The sequence below is a fragment of the Hippocampus guttulatus genome, chromosome 1 (genome assembly GCF_054856545.1).
Source record: "Hippocampus guttulatus isolate MCC_2025c chromosome 1, RoL_Hgut_1.0, whole genome shotgun sequence".
In the NCBI taxonomy this organism is placed as follows: Eukaryota; Metazoa; Chordata; class Actinopteri; order Syngnathiformes; family Syngnathidae; genus Hippocampus; species Hippocampus guttulatus.
In genome coordinates, this window is record NC_141261.1 from 4,477,144 (window position 1) to 4,490,984 (window position 13,841).

Genomic DNA, 13,841 nt, shown 5'->3' on the forward strand with positions numbered 1-13,841 from the left:
TATAAAGTATTGTGATAAAAAGCCTTGCGTTTAAAAGGGTGATCAAAAGGAGCACTGTCCAGCCGGTTAATCATCGTCAAATCCCCGAGATAGGTATGTGCCACAAAAGTGCGAACGGTATCACATTTTGAACACAGAGGCAAACAAAGATTAGTGGATGAACTGTGAAAACTTTTCGCAGGGTATCACAGGCTCCTCCTTCACCCCCTCTTCCAAACTTTTGGTTCCCGGCTGTGGGAACTCCCTGCTGTAAGTTTGATTATTAGAGGAAGCCAAGGAGGCGCGGGTCTTGGAGCTCAGTAACGAAGAGGCGTGAGTTTGGAGCGCCCACAAGAGCTGACGCTGCGTTCGCGACTCGAGTGCGAGTGCTTTGCTTCGATCCAAGTCGTGGGGATGCAGTTGTAGTTTTTTTCCCCTCCTTTTTCTTTGAATCCACAAATTCCTTCAGGAGCGCAAGACGTACCCCGTTTTTACCACTTTCCCCCTCCTCGCTTTCCGTCAAAATGTGCTTGGGGCGAGTTCGCTCAAAGATACCGGGGAGAGACGCTCTCGTGGTCCGCTCGCTGCTGTGCCTCGCCGGGGTGCTGCTCGTTCCTCCTACTGGATGTGGAGCCTTCAACCTGGACGTGGACAACCCGACGGTTTACAGCGGGGACAACGGTAGTTACTTTGGATACGCGGTCGACTTTTATTTGGCTGATTCTGCCAGGTGAGTTCATAAAAGATCACAACACAATTTTTAAAAAATCTTTTAGCATCTATCTTTTAGTGTATTTATGGTCTTAATGGTTACTATGACCCCAGATTGTGTCCCCCCCCCCCCCCCCAACCACCCTTGAAAGCAATTAAACAACCTCAATTTAATCCATTTTGCTAACCCATTGTTCCCTCATAGTTCCACTTTCATCTTAATAGAAGCCCGTTAAGTGTGTACTCTGATCCTGGTTGTGATGCTGTCCAGCTCAGCTGATCCCTCTGTTGGAATTCTTCCAACTTGTATAGTAAGAGAGTAGACTTTACACAAATGTGATCAGTTGGATAGGATTGGCAGACATTTGGAATTATTTCATGCAAAATGGGTCATCGGTGTACTGCCATAAGTTGCAGATTGATCAACGACAACATTGATCGGATCTGCAAAAAATGACCTGAAAGCAAACAGTCTGATTCACTCCAGGGACAATGTGCGCTGACGTCGTTTGTAATGTTTTTCAGCGTATACATGAATTTTAAAAAATAATCAAATGTTTTAAAATAATGTGTTTGGCACACACATTTCCGGTGTTTTGGCTATTCGTGGGCTGGGCTGTAGTGGGGCGGACTGTACAGTAAGTAAACCAGTTGTTTAAATAGATTGGTCCATGTTCTGATCAGATCAGTGATCGGCTATCTTTTTTTTCTTTTTTTTTTAAACTCACTGATAGGTAATCAGCTCCAAAATTCTGATTCTGTAAAACCTAGTCGAGAGACTCCGTGGTCTGACACTTTCAGGTTTCATTTTTTTATTAGGTGTTGCAAATGGCAAATAGGAAAGAATGGCTTCACATATTTGCTGACTGATGTTTTTTTGTTTTTTTGGGGTGTGCTGCTCTGGTAGTAAAGTTCAATGAGCCTTGGATGTAAACTCCTGCAATTGTAATCATCATTAGCCGCCAAAATGTTACACTCAGGAATAATCTGACTCCCTGCTTGAAAGTGTCCAACAGCTAAATTTCACTTTTCCTCGTCCTTCTCCGAATACCCAGGCATGAGGCGGAAGCCTCCCCACCCCCAGTATCCCACCCTCATCCCACTACTCATCTCCTGGTCCTGCCTGTCTCTTTAAAAGCACCGCTATCCGTCTGCCTGGGAAGATTTGATGATTTAAGACATGAAACTTGCCTCGCTGCAATGTCTCCCCACTCCCTCCACCCCCTTACGACCTCATAGGCTGATGTCATTCGGCAGGGCTTTTTAATTCACCCACCCTACAGACCCCCCCCCCCCACACACACTCTGTCTGGCCTCCCCATCATCTCTCTTCACCTCATTAAGGATGAGGAGACGTCATCTTATTGATGATTGAACTTTTAATGCAGCGTGAAACTCTGCCTGAGGGGGGAGATGAAACAAAGAGGCTTACTAGAGAATTTACTCCAGAGTAAGTGAGCAGATTAGGGTACGTTTGTACGACAGCAAGCAATTTTTTTTCCTGGGGATTTTTGAAAAGTTTCATTATTGGACAGCAATAGTCTCGTACTATGTGAATGGATCATAAAAAAATTAACTTTAATATGCATGCCAGGGGAGTAGTTGTCAGAGTGTCCACGCATGTGCACACAGTGGAGCCAATACCGGCTTTGCAATACATATTTTTAATATACGTACTGTCCTTATAGCAAGTGACCCTCTAAAGTCAAACACAATTCATTCCAAATGTTTTTGTTGAGATTTCCAAGTCAATGTCCCTAAAGAAAGTCATGGAAAGAGAAATAACAGGACCATCATAAAACCTCTACCTAGTAGCTATACTTAACTCTCACATGTGAGTTACAAGAAGTTAATCACTGTCAGTGTAAAATGAAAAAAAAAAAGTCACAGCTGAACTTTGATAACAAGTGAAGATGAAATGTCACTTCTTTTAATGCAATTCTGCTTATTTGCTCCGGAATTTTGTGCTACTTTCGATGCATATTCCTGAAAATTTCAGTCCGATTATGAATAGAAGTCAGGGGTGGGCAATTTTTGCAAAGGGGCTACGTGAAAAACTGGAAGGCTTGCCGAGGGCCAAGCCAACATGCAAATCTCAACCCTCGTCAATATTAATTTCATCCGATTCACTGCGAGCCAATTTCAGACCCTCCTTTACCTACCATGATGAGTGGGAAGTCTAATTTTATTCACAATCATGTATATTAATACAGTGATGACTTATAATACAGCCACTATGTACAGTATATGAAACTGTAGCGTTGCGTACGATGTTATCAGGCCAACTCTTCTTGGCCCTCTTCCTTTCATCATGCACGAAATAAGAATGTTGCTTGCATTAGGACCGTTGTTGTCATTTCTTCGAGTCTCTTTTTAGGAAAGATTTATTGCTAGAGGGGGACAGAAAAGTAGCGAAATAGAGCAAAAATGTATCGCAGCTCTTACCCACTAACTCGTCACTTTTTACTTCTCCTACTCCCTTGAACATAATAACTGTGTTGAATGAAGACTAATTTCTCTTTGCTTTTTACTATTTTACTTACCTTACTTTCTGTCAAATGATTACTGTATATGTTTTATGTTCAATAAACAAACGAAACAAAACAAAAACAAAAAAAAAACCCACTCACGTCCACACGGGTGCTCATAAAAAGCACAACTTTCAAAATCGTGTTACTTTGACATCATGGTCACTGTGAGGGCCAGAGACTGTGGACGGGCGGGAATTGACCCCCGGGCCGCACTTTGCCCATGTCTGAGCTAAGTAATGTAGTCGTGTTGGCTTCAGTAACTGCAAAGGAAATCTGCACTTTGATGTAGGGAAGTAATACGTATATTGAGCAGCACAAACACAGCATGGTCCATCATTGCTGTTTTGGTTGCGATATATCGACACCGAACACTTGTCGGGTTGTTTTTAAAGACACTCATTTTCATGGTGCTTTCTCTTTGAGACCCGTTTGAAAATGTTTACGTTCTCAGGCTTCAATATAGGCTCACTGAAGGTGTATAGTGATACATTCGCCTAACTTGGGTCTAGGCAACATCTATTCAGTTGCCACTCAGTGACAGTAAGTGTGAATGGTCATCTGTCTTCTGTGTTTCCTGAGACTGACTGGCGACCAGACTTTACGCTTAGAAATTTAAGATCTGAAGAAGCCATTTGGATGAAAAGTGAAAAGGATTCAACAAACGAGTCTCGTCGCGCGCGTTTAAACTTTGGGGATTACATGTCATACAAGTTGTGAAATCGCCTTTTTCCTTCGCCCTTCTCGCCAGTTCTGTGGCGACATAGCGAGTGGGGGAGTCGCTGAAATCCCAAGCCGGGGTCAATCGAGGGTTGCGTGTGGAGGAGTCTCTCCCTGTCAGGATGAGTTGAACGGCTCTGGCTCCAACCTTGGCAATAGAAATATGTCTATGTTTGACAAATTGCCAGATGTGTGTATCCAAATGTGCCTGTTGTGGTTGGCGTCTCGAGCCTATCCATAAATGGGACGCCAGGTCCGCAAACACAAAGGCGTACTTTCTCCCACTTTGAGACTGACAATAAGTTTATGTATGCAGTGCTTGTCATGCCCTTTGGCTTTACGTAATAAAATTCAATTGGGAGGCTGGCAGGCGGCCCACCAAGGAAGAAGGCCTCGGGAAAATGTCTAGAGAATGGGAACCCCAAGTTGGCAAATGTGTGTCTCACATACACTATGGAGAGGAAAGTATAAGGAGGCATTTCTACCATAAGAAGTAAAACTGGACAAAAATGTCAAGTTGCCCCCTGCCCCTCGCATTTATATCGGCTGCCAGTGCCCTTGAACGATTTTCCACAAGATATTAGAGTGTGTCTTTGGGAGTTTTGCTCCTTTTATAAGGTCAGGAGCCACTGATGGGGCTGCTGAGCTGCTGGCTCTGCTCCAATCTTTGCTCTCGTCCATCTAAAGGTATTTTATGGACCTGTTGCCTCCACACCGACCTCATCTAAACATGATCTTTTGGACCTTGTTTTGTGCGTTGGAAGGAAAAATGCCTCCCCAAAGAAAGTGAAAAACAGACGTATCCAAAAAGAATTGTAAACAAAGGACCCCAGTCCAACACAACGTACGTAATAGTACGAAAAAGGACAACATCTGTCATTGACTCTGGTGACAGACTGAGGATTAGGGAGTGCTTCATGCTGAGGTGGTTGTTGTAGGGGGTGGCGAGGTCAGGGGCTGTAAAAAAGAAATAAATTAAATAACAGACCTAGCTGGGAGTGTATGAAAAATGATGTTGCTCTTGCGTTTACACAAGACTCGGGCTGTGCACCAATCGGTAGAGGTGCGAATTGTGATTTGAGTGGGTGTGAAAAAGCGAATAGCAAATTAGAATTTTCGGTCTTGAGTCAGTATGAATCTTAGCATACCGAATTTAATGGGGAGCTCAGTTTGTGTGACGTATAGGTGTGGAGAATGAGTGTGAAGAAGCGCTTCGCTTTGGAGTGAGAGGGCCACGGTAGTAGTTAGCCGGCTACTGAACATTAAATTAAACAGGTAGGCAGTACTGCCAATCAAGCTCATATCTGCAATGTATCAATACCTCTTTCTTTACTTTGCCGCCAGTCTCTCACTCTTTCATGACAACAAATGAAGTGAGATGCCACTTCCCCTGGAGAGACGTATGCCCAGCTAGCAAGCTTAGCTTTATGATACAGCTGTGGGTGTTTAAAAGATGGTCTCGGAAGACCAGGAACAACAGTTTGCGAACAAGTTACTATTACCAGCTAACTTGACCAAATACTGGCCTGACAAGCACATTACATGTTTTCAAAAAAATTTTTGCAGGTCCATTAAAATGTTTTGACAGTGTTGTTAACGCTTTTATATATCATTAGGTCATCATCGGGTAAATACTCCGACATATGTGTCTCACTTCCACGTCACGAATGTCTGACCAAAACATTTTGAGGTCATCAGTTTCACCAGGTCCCTCTTTGCCAAAATTGACCTTTGCAGACAGGTTTAGTTAAGCCAATATTGACATGCAGACCAAGGTCCATTGAGCCCACTAAAATGGTCATGTTTTTCCACAAGGGTGAGTGCTCTTGCGAACTTTATTGCTATCATTGCTGTACTTTGTCTATACGCGTGTGTTTCCAAATTAATTCTGTTTACGTCTACGCACACACACAAAGACACACGCACACCTACACACAATGGGTGCTTTGTTTTTACTGCCTCCCGTGAGAGGAAACTTTTCAACGTGACTTTTTCTTCCTTAAATCAGTGCTGAAAACCAGTTTTAAATGTCAAACTTTGCTACACCGCTTTTTCGATACCGCCAAAGTGTGTTATTCCTGCCGCCACACTGCTGCGTTTGTTTCACACACAAAGCGCCTGTGTCGTGACATACGGTATGAACTGTGGAAAGTGGTCTTATCGATAGAATGAGCCTGTGTTTGACATGTAAGCAGGGTGACGCTGTGAGTTTAAAAAAAAAAAAAAAAACATTTTTAAATGGCTGCCATCACGTTTGAGTTTGGGAATGCCCCCAGGACGTCATGTCTGCTTTGGGAGTTGGCTGCTAGTCAGGAGGGCCGACTCGACTCATATGGTACATTTAATCTGCTGCTGCCAGGAGCCTGACCCCCCACACACCGCCTCAATGACTCACTCATCATTGATGGTAATCCGATATGGGCTGTCCTTTATTTAGCATTAAGATGGCATGGTCATCGTTTGGCTATATTTGACATGGAGATGAGCCACTGTGGCAATGACGTGAATGTTTGTGTGTGTTTGGGGGTGTTTCAACAGCTGCTTCCCCTGCCCCCACCTTGTTTAATACAACAGCCTCTCTATGCTGAGGTGAGACACGGACCCCCTGACGTGGTCATTGTGGTGAGGTGTGAACTACCAGCACTGCAGGAGTTTTTTAGGGGCCCATGAGAGAATTGATGGTGGGGGTGGGGGGTATTTTAAGAGGTGGGGGCGGGCAAGGACAACAGTTTGCTATGCAGTCATAGGCAACCCGACAAATCATTGTAGTGTTTTTCCTCTCGTCGCTTATTAACATAGTCATTGGTTTTCACAAAACAGCTGCCAGGTTGAATGCAAGACTACTGCAGAGTCAAACGTGCGTTTTTGAGGTTTTTGTGTAATGGCTGCAAAAAGCTACAGAAAGTTGAGTGAGTGTGACCCGACCAAGCATAGTTTTTTTTTTTTTTGTAAACGCTCCATTAACACCTTTAATTGAACTACTTGTAACAAGCCAATGTACATTCATGCGAGGGAGATCAATTTATTGTCAGAAGTACAGTACATCCACCTCCTTTACCTTAGGTGCCGCAAAATTGGTTTTTTTCCCCATTTCTTTGTATTCATTATTTAAATGTTCAATTATTTACAGAAATTCTTATTATCTTTATGAATGTAATCTACCATATTTTCTGCACTACAAGGCGCTTCGGAGTATAAGGCGCACCTTCAATGAATGGCCTATTTTAAAACAGTTTTCATATATAGGGCGCACCGCGTTATAAGGTGCATAGAATGAATAGAAGCTACAGTAGTGGCTGAGGTTGTGTTATGCATCCACTGTATGGAGTTACGCTAAAGGGAATACAATACAATACAATACGGCTTTATTTATATTGCCTTTTCACAACCACTGCAGCTGTAACAAAACGATTCCAGAACATTTAATATACTATGTCCAAGAAATCAGAATATTGATCCATATATAAGGCGCATTGGATTATAACATTGAATACCTTTGGGTGCGTCTTGGAGTGCAAAAAATACGGTAATTATTTCGGAATCCATTTTGTACCCAAAGATGTCACATGAATTTCAAACATGGACATGTGTGAAGTAATTCTGATCAATCAGAAGTGTTCTTTCGGTGTTTGCCAAGCAACACGGAAGTTTTGTTTGCAGCACGAAGGCCTCTTGTTGGTTCAGATGTGAAATGACGACGTCGATTTAAACTAAGTCTGCGGCTGCAAAGAACCGCAAGCTTTCTATTGAGACCAGCCACGATGTGGTTTTCTTTGTTTTGTCCGTGGCAGCAGCCAATTAGCTGCCTTTCAAACATTTGTCACGACCATCCCATTACTTCAACTATCGGCAAATTTCTGTGAATCATTGGCAGTCCCAAAAAGTGATTACACAATGTACGGCACATATACTACGCGCATACACGGCAACACTTCTGAAGTTGCGAAAGATTTACTGTAGTGGTGTAATTCCGTGTTAACCAATGTTCTGAGAGATTGACTGCACCGCAAAGTAGATGAGTTAGAGTACATTGATGGTGCTGACGCTGCTAGGTTGGCCTGTGTTGGTGGGAAACGGCACTGCTTTGCCGGCTGCTGGCCTGACGTGAGAATTATTGCTTGAGTGGCTAGACTTAGCTGTTAGAGATGTGACCGGAAGAGAAAGTGTGTGTTGACGGAACTTCTGCACACCTAAACAACAGAGTGGTTGAGTAGGCAACTATTTTGGTATGGTTTCAGCAGAAAGGACCAATTGTCTCAATTAGAGATGTTAACAATATAACAAATGTCATATTTACCGTACTGTATTTTGCCATGATAGAAACAATGTTTTGGCCACTTTATAGTCCGTAATTAGGTAATTTTGTGGATGCCAAACAGTGAATATGATGCGTTTTGATTCTTTGGCTCTTTCCAGACCACAGAGCGTTTATCTAATCAAGATGTCAGGCGTAATGCCTCAGATCTGTCGTGATGTCCAAAATTGAAAAAGAAGATTTCCAACTTGTCATTTATCGGCAAGTCGCGGGCCAATCTGACAGACGTGAAATGTGGGTTGTGCGCGGCACAGTGGACTCTCTGTAGTCTGCACACGCCATCCCGCCAGTCACTGCTACTCTCATCAGCTACAATGTGTATACGTGTGTGTCTGCGTGTCCCCTTATGGCAGCGTGACGACTTGAGCAGCTTCTATCTGGCCTCTACCCTGACAGGACTGAAGGCATTCGTCTAACTACACAGGCTAAAGCTCGCGTATCCGCCATTTGGCTTCAGATACCACTTTTGCACGTGGCGAACAATGTTGTATGAACCCCAATTGTTGACAACTGTCCACTTCTGTTTTTCAACTCTCCTTTCAGTGATCTTGCAGCGAAAGTGGAACAAAATCTGATCTGCGATGCTAGTTGACCTCTGATTTAGCAAATTGTCCCAAATAGCAAGCGCTAAGTTGTTCGAACTGACACATTGTGTGCGCTGTTGGTGGGCGTGTTTGTTGCAAGTGATTGGGACCTTTTTAGTAAGATCAGAAATAGTATGTTCATTCATTTCAACAGATTGTTCGCGATGTTGGCAACAGGTGTAAAAGTGGTGAAAAGGGAGTTTTGTTATCTGACTTGTTTGATTTCATCCACCCCGAGTGTATGTCAATTTGGTGTGGATGAATGTCTCCATCTTGTGTAACATCGTGTTTCAAACTTGTTCCGGCAAACCTGGAAAACTGCCCAGCGATAGGTCAGCATCGATTGTCACCAAGGTTATTCTAGTTTACAAAAAGGAACAAAATAATTGACAACACTCAATGAAATAAAAACCAAAATACTTTGAAGAAAACAAAAGTCAACTGAAATTGAGTAAAATCAACTACACTTACAGTGAAAATGTCCTTCGTTTTTGTCTTTGTCACTATAGATGAGCTTTCGGGGTTCATTTGAAATATATTTATTTTGGTACTGTGGAATGTCAAAAAGTTGTTGAGAATTGGACTTTATTACACGATACCTCCTTCTTTTTTATTTATTTATTTATTTTTGCTCTCGACAAATACTATATAATATATTAAGAACAATTTAAACTACCGGGAATACAAAATAAATCAACACTAGACCTAAAACAAAGTATTTCCAAAACAATCTCTTCTTCTACAAATTAATTAAAACTAACTGAATTTAAAAAAAACAGAAGTCAGAATAAATAAAAAAAAGAAACTATAATGAATCATCAAAACTATAACTATAAATATCAGTGTATTTTTTAACATTATCCTAACCGTCAAACAAGTTCGGCAAAAACAAAACAGTCTCCCATGACTTAGTGAGATCTAGGAGAGCTGCAGTCTGACTGTTACCGGTTACTTGCAGGAGGCAACATTCTGCAACAGACTAAACTGCGCTCGCTCGTCAGCTTGGGCTTCTCCGTTGTTTGAGCATGTGGCGATAGCTCACTGAGAGCATGCTTGAGTAGAAAGTCGACTTAATTGCTTTTGAACGCAACTGGCCCTCATTTGTGCTCCTCTCTTAAAGTGATGGTTAGGGTGATGTCAGCTTTCCAGCTGGGTGGGAGACAATTATATTTTTGGGGGAGTGAGTCAATGCCATGGTCCACTTCAGTTCACCAAAGTTCTCTAAGGACTACTCCTCGCGCGCGCGCGTGTGTGTGAGAGCTATATAAAAGACATGGCATCCAAGCGTGGTGGCACAGTGTCATCAGTTGCTAATTAAAATAAGAGAGGCCACACAGTCAACAATGGCTGTCATCTTTCTTTTTGATGTGTCTTCAATACAAGAGGACAACCTTTAATTTTTGTTTTTCGCCCCTTCTGGCGGTGAATAATCTCCATCAAGCTCTGCACTCGAGCTCGAAGCACTGCATCGAGCTCAGCCATGCCATTTTTCCTGCTGCACTTACTCTAGGTACCAGAAAGTGGAACTACCAGTTCTTCTGGTAATTTTTTTTCAAGGCTTTTTAAACGTTTCTCACTCTTCCTTGGTAGTAATACTTTCCTGTCCGAAATTTGTTACACAACTGTAAAATGAACTACTGTCCTTGCAAGCACATTACACCGTTGTCTTGAAGCTTTGGCTCAGTGTGCACAGGAATTGTCTTTACGAAGCTGGGTGAAGAAAAAAAAAAGTTTGTTTTTATCTTGATGGTTGTCATGGAGAAACAGACCTGAAACCATGCTGAGACGCTGAGATAAAAGCGAGATCCCATCTCTGTTGGTCTAGACCTGCCCCGTCCACTGGTGAGCATTCGAATGGCCATGGGTCAAGTCTTTGGCCCCCAGTGGGTGCCGCATATTTGCATAGCTCAGGAACTGTGGCGACGCCCCTCACTTGCACCAAAGGAATTTGTGATGCAGACAGTTGCATTAAATGCTAATCATACCAAAGCTCTACTTGTTGACAACAATAGATAATTGAAGGAAAGGGGTGGGAACACCCGAAAAGCTATACGCATCCCGAGAAGATAACAAGTCAGTAAATGTTAAATCTTCATATACTGTAAAGTACTTGTAGATGACTATCACGTTGTGCTAAATGGCGGCTTGGCCCCGTGTGAAATTCCTTCTTAGCGTCCGATTTGATGATTAAAGCGGCTCGCTCTTTTCCTGCGTCCTTCCTTTTTGAAAAAGCTCCTCAGCGAGTTTGCTAAGTTGACAAAAGGTGCTTGCAACTTATTCCCGCACAATAACAGATGATATCATCAAAACGGTTCGTATAAACTTCCAGTCTGCTGCCTTGCCGCTGAAAACCGATAAGGAAAACCAGCAATGTTTGTATTCGAGTTTATTGTGTTTTCTTGAGGTAGCTAGATTAGCAGGAAACCTACTTTCCAGGTTTCCATAAAACTTTTTATTGAGGGCCGTGTTTTACAATTTTGGGTGCTCATGTGAAACCAAGATTTCTTTTCACGTCTTTCATGTTGCCTAGCAACTGCAGGGAGTGCCTTGGAGAGAAAAAAACTGTTTAGTTTTAAATGCTTGTGTTGTGTCAAAATTATTTGATTTCTGTCGGACTTTTTGGAAGGTTGGGGTACGGACCACCACACCCTGGATGCTTGGCAGTCAATTGCAGGGTAAATATAGAGAAAAAGCACATTTCACACTGTCATAGAGTGGGAACTGAACCCTCACTGCCTGCACGGGAGCACTGAACCACTACACCATCAGCTACTCAATAAAGAGTAACTTGCACTGTATTTTGAACACAATTCAAACTTCACATTCAGGGTTTTTCCTTTTGTCAATATTGAAAAAAGAAAATAATGGCATGGGTATCTGAGAAAGCTTTACAGTTTAGTGCTCATCCAGTGCCGGATTTTTCGGCCTTGACGGTGGTCTTCTGCAGTTGTAGTCTCCAATAAACCTTGGAACACATGTGTGTGATTTGAATTGATACTGACTGCTGGCCAATTGGTGTGTGAGTTTGGATAACAAAAAAGTCGCCCTCCAGGAAGTGCCTGCGAAGTAGATTATTGCACAGGTGCTGAGGTCATCATAAATGATAGGAGCGTGTTCCTTTGACTGGTGGCTTTCCTTCCGTCTCTTTTTAAAAAAGTGTGACTTTAAACTCCATACTATGACGAAGACATTCCCCAGAGGGACTGATCTGTCGAGATGACGAGGTCACTGTTGCATGAAGAGGAAGCCTCCAGGGGACTACGTTTGGTCAAAAAAATGTAAATGCTGGTGCGAGTGTGGAAGACTGGGGGCAGGAAAGAGCGCACTATTCCTGTTGTGGAAGTCCCTCGAAACTGTCTGCCCTAAGCACTCTCATGCCTGCTTGAACCACTTCAACGCTGGTGATGCTTGTCAGGTCAAGTGGGTCCACATTGAAGTACCGGTAATGGCTGTGGAAAGTGGATCGAGTGTATCAAGGGATTTGCTTCCTACATTAACATGTTAATTCTACACAGAAAGACTGTCTACTACTGACCTGTAGACATTCATTACACAAAGTGGGAGTAGTATTTTGAATTTGTATTTTATTTTTTGCTTTCTTTGTGAGCTATATTACGCAAAAAAACCCCTCAACCAATTGCCGTACAATGTTAAACAAAAACAACCTGTTAAATGACAACAATCCATAAAAATGAATGTTAGGGAACATTATTTTCACTTTTTTGTCATTTGAGTTAGAGTAGAACAGTCAACCTTGCAACAGAACGCAAATGGTGTGGTTCATCCATCCAGTTTCGACTGCTTACACTGTTCAGGGTCAGAACTGGAGATAATCTCGGCAGGTTACGACTTGGACTGGTCAAGACAAAGAACCATTCTTGACAAATTAAGATCTTAATCTTCATATCTTCTGGTGTGCGCCATAAACCAGAAAGTAGACTGCAAAATCACATTTTGAAGTAGTTCAGAAAAAAATTATAAATTGGAGTGCAGTATATGGCTGTGGCCAGCAGAGGTGCTGTTGATTCAGTCTCAAGTACCGTAGTTTGCTGTCGAAGGAAAGGTAACATTGTCACGTCATCTGTGAAGTAGAACTACTTCCGCATAAACATCCATTTAATCACTCTCATAATGCTCGGCAGAATTTTGTTTTCTCTTGCACAGAAAACAATATTTAAAAAAAAAAATGGACTCAATTCTGAATTTTCTACAGAGTTGATCAAATGCCTAACCATATATGGACAGACCACCCAAGGGTCAGAAATGTGACGGCCCAATTGTCCTGCGTGGAGCATAGGTTACATATGGAATTGTTGAGTCGGGCTTGTTCGTTGCTCACTGGTGTTGTGTTTTAATGACAGGATTTTAGTGAAGCAATATCCACTGCACAGTTCCTATCAGAGCACATGATACTAATTCGATTGCAGAACGCCACCAAAAAAGTCTTTGCTAGTCTTTTAGCCCTTCATTCATGCAAATGTGCTGTGTCACAGCTGTGGGAACAAGAGCATGACTCCACTTAACCCATCCATCCCTTTTATTTTTTTTCCCCCGTCCGCTATTCCCCGACGGGTGCAATGGTTTCTACTTGTGAGTCTGATTTCACACGAACCAGTATATGAGTCAGAGAGCGTCGCATTTGGGAGCCACAGCAGCCACAAGCAGTGATGAAATGTGTTTGCTTAGTTTGCTTACAAAATAGTCAACTCTGGTGTTAGATATTCCATCAGTCATAGAAAATTGATTTTACAAACCACGCCAACCGTATTGTCCCCAAAAATCAACCACATCTTTCTTGTGGTCTCCAAACCCCATTACTGCAAACATTCTACAATTTGCCGCTTTGGTGCCGTAAATGATATAGCTGTTAAAACTGCAAGCTGCAACTCTTCTGCAACAATGACTATTGTCCCACCAGGCAACTGTATGAATTTTGTTTCCAATTACTCCAAAGCATTGACAAAATGATGCTAATAATATCTCTCCATCTGTTTTTTTTTTTTA

General features: G+C 42.4%; 1 protein-coding gene across 1 annotated transcript in view; it reads left to right on the forward strand.

Annotated features, from left to right (window-relative positions):
* Positions 1–276: 276 nt before the first annotated feature.
* itga5 (integrin, alpha 5 (fibronectin receptor, alpha polypeptide)) overlaps positions 277–13,841 on the forward strand; it is a 45,176-nt gene continuing 31,611 nt past the window's right edge. The window contains exon 1 of the mRNA XM_086105324.1: positions 277–709. Within this exon, the coding sequence (XP_085961450.1) occupies positions 504–709 (206 nt within the window). The 5' untranslated portion in view covers positions 277–503. The remainder of the gene's footprint in view (positions 710–13,841) is intronic.